The sequence below is a fragment of the Chroicocephalus ridibundus genome, chromosome 2 (assembly GCF_963924245.1).
Source record: "Chroicocephalus ridibundus chromosome 2, bChrRid1.1, whole genome shotgun sequence".
Lineage (NCBI taxonomy): Eukaryota > Metazoa > Chordata > Aves > Charadriiformes > Laridae > Chroicocephalus > Chroicocephalus ridibundus.
Genome location: NC_086285.1, coordinates 133,896,565 through 133,913,479, shown reverse-complemented (window position 1 = coordinate 133,913,479; position 16,915 = coordinate 133,896,565). Strand labels below are relative to the sequence as shown.

At 37.2% G+C, this 16,915-nt stretch overlaps 1 protein-coding gene across 1 annotated transcript in view; it reads left to right on the top strand.

Moving 5' to 3' along the window:
* The first annotated feature begins 384 nt into the window (after positions 1 to 384).
* The window catches only part of TRPA1 (transient receptor potential cation channel subfamily A member 1), a 37,274-nt gene continuing 20,743 nt past the window's right edge, over positions 385 to 16,915 (top strand). The window contains exons 1-10 of the mRNA XM_063324020.1: positions 385 to 533; positions 3,214 to 3,376; positions 4,670 to 4,845; positions 6,008 to 6,115; positions 6,507 to 6,615; positions 6,891 to 7,036; positions 8,311 to 8,447; positions 10,563 to 10,611; positions 14,527 to 14,626; positions 15,561 to 15,661. Coding sequence (XP_063180090.1) covers positions 414 to 533; positions 3,214 to 3,376; positions 4,670 to 4,845; positions 6,008 to 6,115; positions 6,507 to 6,615; positions 6,891 to 7,036; positions 8,311 to 8,447; positions 10,563 to 10,611; positions 14,527 to 14,626; positions 15,561 to 15,661 — 1,209 coding nt within the window. The 5' untranslated portion in view covers positions 385 to 413. The remainder of the gene's footprint in view (positions 534 to 3,213; positions 3,377 to 4,669; positions 4,846 to 6,007; positions 6,116 to 6,506; positions 6,616 to 6,890; positions 7,037 to 8,310; positions 8,448 to 10,562; positions 10,612 to 14,526; positions 14,627 to 15,560; positions 15,662 to 16,915) is intronic.

The following is a 16,915-nucleotide window of genomic DNA, read 5'->3' as shown; positions in this document are numbered from 1 at the left end:
CCCAACGGGGATGGCTTAGCCCTCTCCCGCCACTAAGGCTGTCTCCCCAGCCGGCTGCACAGACAGCCGCCCACCCAGCACTACTTCAGTGGTCCCTGAGGGGACCTGGGTTGCGCGCCCACCCAGCACTACTTCAAGGGGTGGCCCCTGAGGGGACCGAGGCTTCGTGTCCACCGTGGACGGCCCGGGACCTGCCTTTGGGCGGGTGTGAGCCGCCCCGGCGGGGAGCGGCCGGCCCGGCCAGGGGCAGCGGCGGGAGAGCTCCCGCCCGCTTTCCCCGCCTCCTGCCGCCGCCGCCGCTTCGGCGGTGTGGCCGGGCGCGGCCTCGGCACCGTCCGTCACTCGGTCTCTCGCCTCGCAGGTCTCCGGAGCGGGCGGGGTGGGCGCTGCTCGGAGCCGGGCGGGCGGGCGCCATGAAGCGCTCTTTGCTGCGGCTCTGCCAGTCGCGGGAGAAGGCGGCCGTCTCCAGCTCCTACCAGGGCGTCGTCTGCGAGGCGGATGCCGCCTCCGTCGCCTCGCAGGATGTCTTCAAAGTGAGTGCGGAGGGGCAAGGAGGAGGGGGGGGCGCCGAGGGCTGGGTGGTGGGTGCGAGGGGCACCGAGGCTGGTGCGGGACAAGATGATGCCCGAGACTGGGGCTGGCGTGAGGGCGTTGGGATGGGGAGGGAAGAAGGTGCAGGGTGAGGGTGAAGTGGAGGCAGCTGTGCAGGCTTCGTCTTGGTTATGTTCCAGGGACCCTTTCTTCCAGGAGGCCCTTTGCCCTCACTGGTGGGAAGAACTGTGAGGGAAGAGCTTTGAGGGGTGGGAGGCCGGCTGGGAGCCACCCTGGCCGTGGAGCATGAAGGCACAGAAGGCTGTGGTGGTGTGTGGCCAAGTCCGGACCGGGGAACGTGGGAGGGAAGCAGGCGAAGGAGGATGTGGGGTGGCAGGGGCAAGTGGTGGGTGGCAGGCAGCAGCCATGGGGCTTGTGCCCATCCCCTGGGGATGCCTCCCCAGAAAGAGTCCCTCTCTGAGAGGGAAGGTGCAGAGACCATGATGGGAAGGAGTAGACCATCTAGCAAAAGTGTCTAGAAAAAAAGTTTAGAAGCACTGGAAATGTTCTGAAAGGAAAGGGAACTGGCAGCACAACCTACAAATGCAAAATTGCTGCCAGGAAGGTTATAACCTCTTCCCTTTTCCATATAGAGTGGGACAAGAGGTGATGTATTTTTATTGCAGCTAGGGAGACCTGGACCAAAAGTTAGGAAAGCTTTTATTAAGGGTAAGAATAATTAAGCAAAAGAGGAGGTTGCTTACGAGCTGTATGACTTGGGTAACTTCTGAGATTTTTAAGAGCAGGCTAAACAAATTTGACGAAGTATGTGGATGGGTTTAAAGACCTCTTAAGATCATTTCCAGACTTGTTTTCTGTGTGCTGGCTGTAGTCCCGAGCAACACCTCTTCAGCATAACACGGTTGTCACCTCTTCAGCATAACACGGTTGTCACTCCGGTGGATGATGTGCCACTACAGCGCTGTTCAAACGAAGTGCAAAGGAGCTGCAGTTGTTTAAAATAGCTTGCTTTGCTATTTTGAATCCACCAAAGTACTGAAAACACCTAACTGATACCATCCTTTCCTATTTTGCTAATGAATCACTGCAGTATTGGCTGAAAAATCTTTTTTTTGTTGATAGGTATTATCGTCATGCCACATTTCAGCCACGTTTTGTCTAACATTGACAAAAAATTCCAATGTAAAGAGTGGCAAAATGTGGTTTAAATCAATAGAAAGATTTGAAAATCATTACAATTAGAATCGAGTTAGACTATTAGGAAGAATAGAAGATACTGGGCTCTATAATAAGGTTTTCTTAAATAGCTTTTTGATGTATATAAAATGTATGGATATTTATGTATGTAACTGACATCTTATTTTTGTGACAGTGGAGTCATCTTAAATACACTTTCCACAATGATACCACCTGTTTTCTATTAGCTTTTTCTATTTGCACTTTTGAAGCAGATGCTACCCCTGTATTTGGCCCCAGTCTTCTAAATCTTTAAACACATTTGTAACATTAGTCACATGAGTAGCCTCACTGAGGTCAATGGGACTATTAAGCTGAAAGGGAGTTAAACACGTGCCAAAGTGCATGAATGGGCTGCCCCGTAATGTATATTTGCTTAATGACAGCAAAAATGGTTAAGTCTTTGTGGCTCGGGGCGGGGGGATCCCGGACAGCAAAATTTTCCTTCTCTTTTGCAGCTGAGGATGGAACAGTGATTTTAGGGGTTTTCCTTTTTTTAACCCTTTGCTTGCTTACATACCTTTAGGAAGGTTTGCATTACTTTTGGTATGCATTTTTCTCTTTTTTTTTTTTTCTCACAAGTTCATTAATTGTTTTTCTTTTTTTATTCCTTCTTAATTTTTTAATAACTTGTTTATAAATCCCTACCCGTTCTACTGCAGTAAGTTTTTTCTATCACTTCATATACGAGTACGTCTTTTGAAACACACTAACAAGAATATTTGGAGAACACCATAAAGTAAGAATCATCAGGGTTTCCACAGTGGGCTTTGGTTGCAAAGCGCAGTACCAGGGAGGTATCAAGGTGTCAATGGGCTGAGCTGTTGGAGGGTGTTTTATTGTATTAAGCTGTGAAGATGCTGGGTTGTTTTAGACTAAGATAGTAGCCCATGGGATGCTTTTAGGATACTGCTGAAATTAAAGAATTTATTGGTTGCTCTGACAATAAAGAATGTCACAGAAACCCAACAGCGGAACTTGAAAGCCCAGGGCATAATATCAGTCTCTGTAGAAAGATCTAGAAAAGGAATTTATCAAGATTATTAATTTTTCCTCTCTGTTGAATTCATTTGACATGGCTACAGCTGGAGAGAGTATAAAACAGTAGGTGATGAATTTGCTTCTTTGAGACTTTCCATGGTGGAGGGAGGATCTTGAGCTCACTACAGAAGACAAAATAATGTATTCAAGATAATTTCCATTTTTGTTAATTTTGCACTGTTTCTCATCTGGGTCTGATTTTGCAATCAATTAGATTAATATGAGTTTCACTGTTGGCTCAATCTAATTAGGATTTGTTTACTTCTGTATGAAATTAAACAGTTGGGAGAGAATTATTGAGTGGTAACATGCCCACAGTAACACATGACAGCATTGCTAACATCTTGCCTATTAGGAGAATGAGAATATTTGTGTCCAAAATAGGTGATTTCAGATGGAAGCGCTTGTAGGCTACGGAGCTTCATTAAGAAGAATCGTTCTGGGCTCACCAAAGTGGATGAATTAAATGCCACCCCACTGCATCATGCCGCAGAAGGAGGTCAAATAGAATTAATGCAGTTGATCATAGACGATTCTTCCTGTGAAGGTAACACAAGTTTTATGAACTATTTCATTTAATGGAAAAAAAAATATTCAATAATCAAAGTGCTTGTTAACCAACTGAAGCAGAACTGGTATGTGTTACCTACATTTGTAGATTTAAATATAGTTCAAACTGTCTGCCACAGTTTGCAGAGTGTCGGGTGTTGTTTGGGTCACCCTTGTTATGTTAGGACTGTGTTGTCTCTAATTGTGAACCGATTAGAGTGAATCAATGTATCTTATTTTCTTTGGGACTCAGATTTAGAGTTTTCAAATATGAAAAAGAAAACTGCAGTGACGTACAGTAGTCCTGACTTTTTGTCTTATTTATGTTATGTGTCTTTTGTTACACTTATAATACTGAAAATGTAAAAGACAATTAATTTGGTTTCTTATACTCGTCATTCAAGTTGTCATCACAACTTGTTTACTTAATTATGGGGAAGAAGAAACATTTGATTAGATAGGCCATCTAAAGAAATTCAGGGAAGAAGTGGTAAGTAGGAGAACATGGGGCCTTGAATGATGGAAAAACAGTCTGTGTAAAAGGTGTTGTTTAGTAATTATTAATAAGCATTGTGAACTACATAGGACTCCACTGATGGACTATGGACTACTGAGCAAGCATACACTGGCCCTGAAAAGCTAATTTTTTTCACCTAATGATAGCCAATCTAATTTTAAATTATTCTGGCTGGAGTATATTCTTTTTCTTTTCCATGTATAATTTTTGTCTTAAGTTTTTAGGATATTTTTTAGACTTTGCAATTTTGAAGCTCAACATATATGTATAGGATGGACCAGTTTTACAACTGGTGTGGATTGATTTACTTCTGTGTTCCTAAGTGAATCAGAATAGATATGGTCTTTAATCTTCTTTCAATTTGCAAGCGCTTATTTATTATCTATTATTTTATTTATTCACACTCACTTGTTCTGCGCACCTTCTAAAGCGACAACTGAAAGTCAAATAAGATAGGAAAGAGAATAGGCAAGGAAAGCGGGAAATCAAGTAACTCTTGGGGGAGAAAAAAGTTATGTAATAATGGGCAAGAAATAGGCAGATGCTCCAACCCTCTCATGTCTCTAACCAATACCGTGTATTCGGCACAATATTTAATCAATTTAACACAATGCTCTGCATGACATGCAATCTTTCCCGTTTTCTCTTCAAAGAAATGTGATAGCACAGACCTAAACCTCCGTTGAAGACACTTTCTTTTTTTCAGTGCTGTCAGAACATTTGATGGGTTTGCTTTTTTTCTGTTTTTGTTTTGTTTTCTCTCCTTTGACCTAGTATTAAATGTGATGGATTCTTCTGGAAATACGCCACTGCACTGGGCCACAAAGAAAAACCAGGTTGAAAGTGTTAGTTTGCTTCTCAGCAGAGGAGCCAATCCAAACATCCTCAACTCCAATATGATGGCACCTTTGCATATGGCTGTGCAGTCACTGCATAATGAAATTGTTAAGGTAAATCCAAAGTCCACATAAATATACAGACTTGATAAGTAGCTCAATGGCAGCTGCATGCAGAACGTCAAGACTTTGCTTATATGTGCCACCACCAGATCACTTGCTTTTTGCTTTAAAGTTGTCTCTTTTTCTAGTTCATCCAAACAAAAGAAAGAAAGACATATCCCCGTATTCGCAGCTTAAAATCTTTTAGAGATTTTCAGTGCTAAAATATTTCAGTGTCCTCACATCTTTTACAAAATCTGTATTTATTATGAATTAAGAACAATAACATCTGAAACATAAGGACGTTTTTAAAATGGGCTTTTTATCAGGTTCTGGATTTGGATCATTTTATAGCTCTGCTCTTGACTAAATATGTGCTGTCATTTTTTTTACCCACTCTGTTGTTTATTCATGCTAATTCTTCTTTGGTTTCTGCTGTCAGATTGCCTGAGAGTGATTAAAATGTGCTGGTTACTCCAGTACAGAAAAATTCATTGGAATTGCTAAAAGACTAATATGTAGTTAGAGGAATAAATATGCGTTGCAGTGTGTTCATTATCATTTCCAGATCCTTTGCTTCCTGGAAAATGCTGGAAACAGTCATAGAGGTACTTGGTGATACTGGTAGCTCAGTGTTAGCTGTTAACGTAGGGACTGAAGCAGGAATTCAGGACTGGAAGGGTCCCTGTTTTCATCAAGCCCCATATCCCTTGATCTTATGTGATTGTCCCATAGATGCCTAATTAAGCAGCATCTACAACATCACAACTTTCTGGGGAATACAGAATATTACAAGACATTGTAACAAACTTCAGTTGAAACCCCCCATCTGCAATTTGCTACAGAAAAGTTTTTTTTCCTCCCAGTATTGAGGAAGTTGTTAAATAAAAATTTTAGATACCCTGCAGCTATGTGCAGTGTTTATCTCAGTTACCCAGCTGTCTGCTGTAAAGAATTTTACTTTTCTTTGTCTGTTCCCACCTGCATTTTTCATCTGCGTGTTTTTATGTTCTCACTCATTTTGTCCCTCCTCTGCCTATGCATTGTGGGCTGTTGGCGTGCAAAAAGAATAAGTTGCAAGAGTGCTATGGGTAATAAACAACAAAAGTAATGGAATAGGAATTTGTTGTTGTGTTTGACTTATGGTTGACTGAATGTTTTCTTAAACATTTAGATTTTAGTCCAGCATAGCGGTACAGATGTTAATTTGGAAGGTGAAGCAGGAAACACACCTATAATTGTAGCATGTTACAAGGATAATCCTGAAGCACTGACGCTCCTGGTAGGTAAAATTATGTGTCACCTTTTGATGTGATTCTGTTTACCTTGATGCAGTGTTACTCTGTTCCTGTGCTCTGTCTTTGTTTGATGGAGAAAGGTTAATCATGAACCTAATAGTGAAGTAACTTTGCATAGGTTGCTAACAAACTGTAATCTTTTAAGAGCATATGTAATATTTATATCTGGGTGGCAAACAGAAAAAAACTAATTTCGAAGGTCATCAGAACACAAAATGTAGCATATGTATGTATAGATGTATGGATATAAACTTCACAATGCGTGTACAACATAGAAAAGGAGACAGCTACCCAGGAGACTATACCTGTAGTAATATGTTCATTGGTCAGAATTTTCTGTGTGTCATTAAGCTATATCCAGGCATTATTTTTCAGATTGAAAATGGAGGGAAAATATGTAAACCAAACAAAACAGGATGTATGCCTATCCACGCAGCTGCATTTTCAGGTGCAAAGACATGTATGGAAATTCTTTTAAAAAAAGGTAAATATGTTATTCCTACAACTGTCGTTGCAGCCAGTAAGATTTATTATAGTAGCATTACCAACTTACTGCTTTAATTCTCAAAGAACTGTGCAAACAAGTGCTTAACTATTGTCCTAAATGTGTGCCCATCCATTGTTTAATGATAGATGTGAAAGGTTCATATTTTGAGAGGGAGAATATTATTCCCCAGTTAGTATACTCATTTTGAAAGCCTTGATAGCTTCTGTTATCTTTCTCACTTAAAAAAAATTCCATTTATTTTCATTTCTCAGGTGAAGAATTGGGTCACTCTGCTAAAACCCACATCAATTTTACCAATAATGGAAAGTGCAGTCCACTTCATTTGGCAGTTCAAAGTGGGGACCTTGAAATGATTAAAATGTGCATTGAATTTGGAGCCCAAATTGATCTAAAGCAGGTAAAACTTTGAATGGAGCGAAATATAATGTTGATAAAACCTAGATACCTCTAAGTGGTATGAAAAAAAGATGAGCAGCTCATCATTGCTCATTGTCTCTTCCAGTGCAAAGTGTAGGGAGCGGCAAATGAAAACAAGTCTCTAGTTCAACTGGGCAAAATAGCAGGTTTCTTTACACAAGTTATGTAGGATGTAGTGACTATGAGAAATTTGCATGGATCCAAAATGCATTTGGGCAGATCCATAGAAGAAAAATGTTTATCCTCAGCCTTGCCGCGGCCTTTACAGTATCTTCTTTGTAAGCAAGCACAAATTGGTGATAATACTGCTGCTACCATGACCATGATACTGTTGGTGTAAGGGCCTGCGCCTGGATTCGTGATGAATAAACATTTCTGAAGATACCTATCATTAACCAAATTGTTTGCAAGGCTGCAATCAACTCATGAGAGAAAAGATAAACATGGTTTAGCCTTCCTTTATTGGTTTGATTCTTTGAACTCACAGCTTTTGAATGAGGTGACTTATGCTGTTGATTTTTTGATGGGTAAGACTGTTCTGAAAATGCTTATGGCATTGTGGAAAAACCCATTCCAATGCATTCACTGAAATATTTTTGTTCTAAAAAGCAGAAAGACATAACCCTCAGGCACGTATCAAAGTTATTTTGTCCCATCCAGCCAAATGAAAGCCTGTTTTGGCAAATCTTGTTCTAATCATTTATTTATTGCTTAATAATTTTATGACTATCTAGTTTATAATAGTTTAATAAAATATTACAGCAAGTTATTTTTAACCTGCAGAAAATGTTGTCTAAGAATGACATCTAAGAAAGATTCCTTTTAAGGAAGTCAAAACCATTTTAAAATAATGCATTTTCTGTATTATATAGGCACATTTTTTTGCTTATTCATTTGTACGGGTCTACCTATGGTTTTCTGTAGTATTCCTTTACTTCATCTCTTGTATTAAAGGGTGCTCTGTGTGTCTGTTTATTAATTCAAGATTGTTAAGAGTGTAATTATCTCATATCTTAGTAATTTGTCATAGAATAATAAGGACCTTTGTACTGATCCTTTAAAACTATCTCCTTAGTCTTTTGTGATCTTTAAGATCTCTTTAGAGTTCCACTACTAAAGTTTCATTACTTGCATAGAAATTTAGGCATTCAGGAATTACGAATCCTGGGCTAAATCACTGGTGTGTTTAGCAGGATGGAGGTTAGATTGTTGAGGTTTAAATATTTAAATGTTGCTATATTTTCCCATTTACAGAATGAAAAATGCACAGCACTTCATTTTGCTGCCACTCAAGGAGCAACGGAGATTGTAAGGTTAATGATGTCATCCTATGCTGGTGAGGAATCCATTATTGATGCTGTAGATGGGAATAAGGAAACATTGCTTCACAGGTAGGAGGCTGCTTTGCCAGACTTCACTATAAATTGTGAGCCATGATAGTCTTAGTTATTCTCAGCAACCAATTATATAATATACTTTGGAACACCTTTCCACAAGGGTTGAAACTTCTCCATGGGATGGGGGATGGTTTTAGTACAATATGAAAGAGTCAGTAATTTGGTCAGAATGTGAAAGATTTTGGTGCTGGTATCAAAATAGTTCCAGTTACTTTAGAACCATGTCAAGGAATGTTCACTAACAGTTTGTATTGAAAATTTATTTCAGTAAAGAATGAAAAATAATATAAACAGTTTAAAAAATATTTTCTTTTTTTCCGTAAAAAATTATCTTATACCTGATCAGCTACAAGTAGATAGTCATAGTCCCTATGACTATAAAGCTGAAGGTAGCATTGATAATAATCCTCTAGACTTTCTAGTCTTTCACAGTCCATTTGAAACCACAGCACTAGACTCTGGAGAATTTTCCTCAGTCTTCTGTAGCAGAAGGACACTTAGTTAAATGTTCTAGCTACAAACTCTATCTATAGAAGATAGTATATTTCCCCATCTGTACATTTTTGCAAGAAAGATGTCTCACTGCATTTAAGTGTAGTAATTTTACCGTGTTATTCTACCAGGAGTTTTACAATATGAAATAGTTAGTAGAACGTCAGAGACAGTACAGATGGTTGTTCTTTGGACACAGTATAAAGTGGAATGATTCAAAGATAATTGAAGAAATTAAAAGGGGAGTGTGTTCTAAAGTTAAGATAAGGTTTGGGTACATTTGGAAATGCTACTGCGATAGAATGCTATTGAAGACAAAGTGATGACAGAACACCAAAGAAAATTGTGCAGGCACAACATACTACTTAATAGATAACTGGCTGTCATATCCATGCAAATGATTGTCCTTGGAAAAAGGTTAGAAAAAGAATGACGCTCTTGTAGTCCCTATGGCTGTGAAACAGGAAAAGATGTTGTAAGGAAAACTGAATAGGAACATTAATGTGTTGAGAAGTGAAGTAGCACTGAAGCATAGGTAGGACTTGATCTTTTCACATTCCTACTGACATGTTTCCATCTAAATATTTTATAAAATGACTTCGCTCTCTCTTCAGTCACCTTGGAATTTATTTTGAGTGTGTGTGAAGCATTCAGTATTTATGCTTGTCTGGGGGGGTCTGCTATAGATAATGGAAGCATCTCTACTTATTTGGAACCATGACATGATTTTTAAAATACGTCTTTTGAGTAATCAGTTCTAACTATAGTACACCCTGTGTTATTACTAGCTCTTATAATGCTAAGGGAACTGTTATCTTTGAGATACAGCACAAACTTGGAACTGTCCTTCTCTGTTGCTTATTGAGTCAAGAAATTAATAGGGGTCTGACTTCTGAAAACATTTAGAGCATGTGTGTTAACTGTGCTAGACTTCCTACTTTAACCATTCTTTTCCTATAATATATAATTTGATGTCTTATCATAGAATAAAACTTGAGAATTTTTCATGTGTATAGATAGCTTTAGAATATTTTTAATTAGTAAATGTTATCATGATTTATATCAGTATATTATATTTATTCATATTTTTTCATGTAGACTTGCCTGGCACAGCCAGAATACAAGTTTAGCTAAGTAATTGGTATTTTAACCCCACTCTAGCATTACTACATAAAATATATAGCATATTATTTTTGACAGTTGAATCAGTGAAATGGATTTGAGGCTCTAGGTCTGCCTGGAACAAACTGAGTGTGAAGTTTAGGAAATTCTATATTGATCTTGTATGGTCCAGTGAAAGATCTGACGTATGAAATGACAGGTTCTGTTAAAAATCAGTGGTAAAATGTCTGTTGACCTATCAATGAGGTCTTTGTTTCCTGCAGTGAGTTAACGCATTAATTGAACTGAACTTAGTTTAAAAACAAAACTCCATGACAAAAAATGGAAACAATTTATTAAAATTAATTATGTAATAAAGGTATCTTTCTCTTTATTTTAAAATGTATTTATTTGAAAATATTAGAAAATGCAGCAAATGGAGCAGAATGCTACCCTTTGGCTTGAAACTTCATTGTCCTTTCTAATGTTACTGTATTTTTGCATTTTTCCCCACAGGACAGCATTGTTTGATCATTATGAACTGGCAGAGTATTTGATTTCAATGGTAAATATTTAATCAAGAAACATGTTTATAGAGATTATTGCTATCTATTACTACAGGTCTGCATAGAGAAATTGATAAAAGAGAATGTGTTCTCAGGTATAGGTTATTTAGAGAGAGAGAGAGAGATATTTCATAATGCATAATTGACAGTTACAGTACAGCAGTAGTTATGGCTCCATAATAGCATCTCACAGTTGCAGAGGATGGAAACTTGCCATGTTTATTTCCACTTTACTTACTCAGAAAGGTTTCATCAAGTCTTTTGCCAGATATGACAAACTGGTTCAGTCATCCTCACTTCTAGGATATGAAACATGAAATAAATGCTAAACGTGTGTCGAATTTAATCTGATTTTTCCAGAAATAAATCCTTTCTCAGAAGTGTGTACATACAATTGTTCTGGGATCACATAAATTATATACTGAAGTTTGTGCATGATCTAGAAATATTTTTTAGTCTGTGTAGTTTGGTTATATTTCTTCACTGAATAATTATAAGGGAGAAAGAGAAGAAACACAGCCAGGGAGATGCTACTGGCTAAACTCCAAGTGTCCATTTATACCAATTAAACTAAGGCTCATATAACCGTTATATGCCCCACTCTGATGAGGAAATTTTCAGAAGTCATCAGACTTCTTTTCCATTTTATGTATGTTTAGGCTTTTTACTTAATTTCATGACAATTAAGAAAAATTCTCTTCTACATTCAGTTTTGTTTTTCTTAGAAACTGTTACAGGAGTTGGATTTGTTGTGCTACTAGTTGTACACTAGATGTGTTGTGCTTATTTATATTTCAAATGTGAAATGGTGACATTTGGCTGCTTAAAATTGTCTGACAACACAACCTATCTACAGGAGTTATTACCTGATAAATACAGGCACATGGTTTTGCATGTGGAGGCTTGTGTGCACAAAGTATTAGAGGAAATATCTTTAAGACTGCATTTGCTAAGAACAAACTTTTATTCCTTGAGTGTCATTTTGACTGTTTTGGTCTCTTTTGTAGAATCTATGCTGAGGGCTTGTTTGGGTTTCCATATAAAGTATCTCAGTTTTGAAGTTTTCAGACTGTTTTCATTTGCCCTGTCTGGGAATGAATCAAAATATGCCAGCTGGGGTTAGTGGGATGTGGCACGTACAACCTGTGCTGCCTGCTCTCTTCGACTCCTGGCAAGATCGCTAGGAATCACCTATGCTGTGGTGTACACAAGGATGAAAAAGAAAAGGTGGAGCAATGTTACAGCTCAAAAGAAATAGCAAATTCCAGCTCAGAATGGCTTTCTGGTTTTAATAAAGAACAAAATTTATTGATTTTATACATTAAATATCCACATTTCATGCACATTAACTTACAGTGATAACTACCTTTAACATAGTTTTTGGTACTTTTTGTGTCTGAAAATAAAAGCCACTGTAAACAGATACAGTGTTATATCTAGCTCTTCTAGACAGAAAAGGTAGGATTATCTATGAATTGTCCAGGCACGCAATGTATGCTATTTACATTTAAATTACATCAATTTTTTTTGGAAGTTGTAGGTCCATGTGCTGCACAAAAATCAGAGTGTCAAACTTTACAGATATTTCTTGCAGAGCTTTTAATTGTTTTGCATTTGGCCTTAACATTACATGTCAATGAGTACATGCGTTTGGTTTGGTGAGATGTGGAGCTATGGTTTACCATAAGTGAAGGCTAACAGAAGCCTTAAAAAAAGGCAAAATAGAGAAACCTATATCACTGTTCCCAACTTCTAAACATTACAGAACTTCATAGCTTTAAAGAAATGCTACTTACAAATTGGTTTGCAAATTAAGCATTTTGAGCACAATGACTTTAACAATAATGTCAAAGTGGCCATTGTCACATTTGACAATGAGGTGCACAGTATCTGGTTTTTGCATGCAAATGGTGTCATTGTATTTACAAGTTATGTACACAACTATAAAGAAGAAAAAAGACATGAAAATCAGAAAGTTCTCATGATTTAGCTAGTTTCTTAGCAATTTCCCTGCATCTTTTAGTGGGTGTTTTTCTTGTGTACTGGACAATTTAGCATTGAGGTGTCTGCTCCTTACTGAGTTCATTAATTTTGCTGAAACATCCTTATTCAAAGTAAATAAGCGGTAACTTTATACGTTTTCTTGCTTCTTTTTTTGAACTTCCTTTTTCCCCTTTTGCTTCTTTTGTCTTCCCTAATAGAAAAATGAAAGATTGAATTGGTACATACCAGCTGATATTTTTTAAAATTGCATAATATTTTTTATAGTAATGTCTGTTTAATTCATATATATTAATGTATAAATGCAAAAGTAAAAGGAGTTCAAAAACTAAATTTAGAAGCTTTTAATTCAGCTGTATCGTAAATGTGCTAAATGCATATGTCAAGATATAATTTACTCCTTCTTGTGATAAATAATCATCAATGCTGCTGAATTCATTTTGCTGAAGGCTGAACAATGATGTTGGCTGGAGGGAAGGTGATTAAAGATCGCATTATTAACTGGAAATTGCTGCCCTGTATTCACTGAAATGAATGAGCCACTTGGATAAAAAAAAAGTCTGTTTCTTTGATGAATAACAACATTTTAAACAGATTGCCTGACCTTGTAGAAATGTAGCTGGGGAAAGGGTCCTGCACGTGTTAAACTCAAACATTTCATTGACATACATTGGAAGCTTTCTGTTCTCTGTGCTAAAGTAATCATTGTACATTTATTAAATGCTTCTTATTACTACATTACAGGTTTTACCATCCTAGAAAGTAAATACTGCTCATGATTATGATTAATTCTCTCTCAAATTAGGATTGGACTCAAAGATGATTCAAGTTAATGGAAAAACTCCCATTGATTTATTTTTTTTTTTAAATGATCTTTGGATATTACCTGAAATAAAATAGATTTTTTTGTGTACTTTGTTCAACTCATCCAGTTTGACTTGCAAGTCACTATCTAGAAAAATTATATCTCAAACATCATAAAATATACGTACATCTCATTGGTTCATTTACTTATATCTTGTCCCGCCCCTTGTTGGAGGGATTTTTTAGATAGATTTTTTTTTATGCTCATAGTAGTTTGCTGATATGATCATTGTGATACTGTGACAATAATGACCATACTCTCCTAGCAATATGCATCTTGTGCAAAAACAGACAAACCGGCAAAACTGGGCTTTTGACAGAATATCTCATTCCAGTCTTTGTGCTTCCCCTAAGGAGAAAGGTCACATGAAAAACCTTGACTTTGGAGAATAAAAATGTGCCTGCTGTTGATACAGCTATTTTGGAGTCAAAATTAACTTGGCTCATATAGGTTGTGATGAAGAATAGAAAATTATGATAGGTCAAGCTATACAGATTGAACTATACTAATCTCTGTATGCATTACTTCTTGAACAGTATTCATATAGGATAGAGGTTCAGAAGGTCTAGTGGAAGGTGTGGCGGGGGGCTGGAACTAGATGATCATTACGGTCCCTTCCAACCCAAGCCATTCTTTGATTCTATGAAGGGTAATTGTTTGATAGGTAGGACTACATCATTCAAAAGGGCTGCTATTTTTGTGTTGTTCCAGAGCTTCAATCCCGGTATTTTCAAGTTAGAATTATATATTTTGAGTATTTAAATGCATGGAAAGGTACCCTAACAAAAGATCATGAGTTGTGAGTTCGGTATACCTAGAAGTAGGCTGCTGTTATTTAGGCATATAAATTTATATGTATAGATGACTGGGCTGGGGCTGATAGTTTGCAAACATAGTAGTTTTATGTAGAAAAGTAATGTGTTTATTGAATTTAATTTTCTGGAGTTACTAAGAACGCCTGTAATTCTGTTCTGCTTATGAAGGGCAGCACCATTTTAGAACATAATTTATTCATTATTCATTATAAACTTGAAATTCTTTATTGCAGGGGGCTAATATTGATAGTGTTGACATAGAAGGTCGATCCCCGCTTCTGTTGGCCACTTCCTGTGCATCATGGAAAATTGTGAATTTACTGCTCTCAAAAGGTAAAAAGGAATATACACATATGATATACTTCCTTTGAGGGTTCATAAGTGTTAAAACTCTGCATCTAACTTTCCTCTCAATTTCAGTTCAGTACTTCAGCATACAGTCCAGGAGCAGCTGAGCTAAACAGCTGCACAGTGCTGGTATCCCCTGAGATAAAGGAAGAATTAGTGTGATGATTTCACCCTTTTTAATACAGAGTGCACAAGCTGTAGAAAAATGTTTATGCCATGTGTCATGGCTCTCAAGATAGAGGTGGCACTGGCACTCCATCCCTGCCTTCCTTAGCAGTTCACGAAGTAAGCAGAACTGTGGAATAAATACACCACTTATACAGAGTCGTATTTCATACCAGCAATCAGTCTTTAAATGTTAAAACCCATATTTCAAGCATTACCTGTGATTTTATATAATCACAGTCACCTTGAAAATGTATAAGCTATATCTTTCAATTGCTACCCTTTGGTGCAATCTAATTATTGTTACTATGTTTCCTCTTGCTAATATAACTGATTTTGTTAATAGTAATATAACTGTAATGTAACTGATTTTGTTAATAAGCCCTGTAGTAAGTTTTGAAGCTGTAACAAGATTACAACTTTAAAAGATTAGAGGAGGTGCGCATCTGCATCTTTAAATTACCTTTTTATTTGTGGGTGCTCAATATCTCTGAATATAAGGGCCCCGCATCTTAGTGCTGCAATAAAATACAAAATCCATACACAGATGAGATAACAATGAAATCTGAGTGTCAGTGGGGGGTTTTTGTAAATAAAATTATATGTTATGATGTTGACTTGAAATAATATTTATTATTTTATAAATTTCTAAAGACATTTGTTCAACATTTGTTCCTTTGTCTTAAACATTGTCAGTTAGTGCCAGGAGCCAGCAGTTTTGAAGTTGCTGGTATTTATTTCCATATTTATCTAGGAGCAAATGTATCATTAAAAGATCATCTTGGTCGGAATTTCTTGCATTTGACGGTATTGCAGCCTGGAGGATTACAGCATCTGAATGAGAAATTTCTGCAGGTATAGTAAGCATCAATTTATGTCTTTCTGTTACCCTTGCTAGAAAATGCAAAGAAAAAAAGCAACTACCGTTTTATTTTGCAATGTTTGTAAAAGTTTGTGGTACTTGTGAACTTGCCCAGTGTCACAGAAAATAGTTTGAAGAGGTACATACCTCTCATGAAAACATTTCAAAGCCAATAATACAGTTTTCTTATTGCCAGGCAAAGGAATAACATAATCCCATAAATTATTTTGCTGTTGGGGGATTGAATAGCTCAAGAGGTAGGCAATAAAATATAGAATTTTTCACTTCTATATTCCCAGCTTGCATGCAGTAAAGCTAGGGGACATGCTCATATTCAAGTCAAGCTCTAGGATTTAAATATCTTAAAACATTCTGCAGGAGCTTTCTGTGGAGTGGACTGTAATGAAGTCTTAGATTTAGTTTTAAAAAGGATTTCAAACATGAATTTGTATTTAGCTATGCTGAAGTGAAGCACTCGTATTGCTAGAGCCCAAGCTCACTCAGAAGAGTTAAATTTGCTAGCCTCCAGAGCTCCAGAAAAAACCTTTTAAACATGAATCAAATATAACTGATCTTACAACGTCTGCTGAAATCTGTAAACAACTCTGATTAGTAATGCAGAATGGATTTAACTTCCCTTTTCAGCAGATGTAGAGAATCAGTTTTAAACCAGAGTGCTAACTCTCCGTTTACTGCATTGACTTTCTGACTATTGATCCTACTAATAATTCAGACAAAGGAGTGGAGCAGACCTGGGGAGGAGATTTTTAGATGCTTTAAGAGAGGATATACATAGAATAGTGTTAGACAAGGTATGGAGGAAAAAAAGGGAAATGAAGATGAGAAACAGAAACAGGTGAAATAAAATTACACTGTAAACCAGTGAGCTGATGGTTCTTGACAGCCAGAAGTTTTGCTACTGCATACAGACTATAGACTACCCGTGTGTTCTGTACAAACCTTTTGCTGACAGCGATGAGTGTTATGGTTGAACGGCAGCAAAGAAGAATCTCCTGTATTATACTTGCACTGTGGATGGATTGCAGTAAGGGTGCAGTGTGGCAAACTGCTGTGTTCTTCGAAGAGTAGTTGTTTGACAAAATGGCGACCCACAAATTAATTTAATTTAACTTAATTTTTCATTTAATTTAATGAACAATTAAATGCTCATTGTTGGTAAATTTTCTTTTCCTAAAATTTGTTTCTTATTTTTAGTTACTGCTTTAATAGTATTAATGCTATTGCTA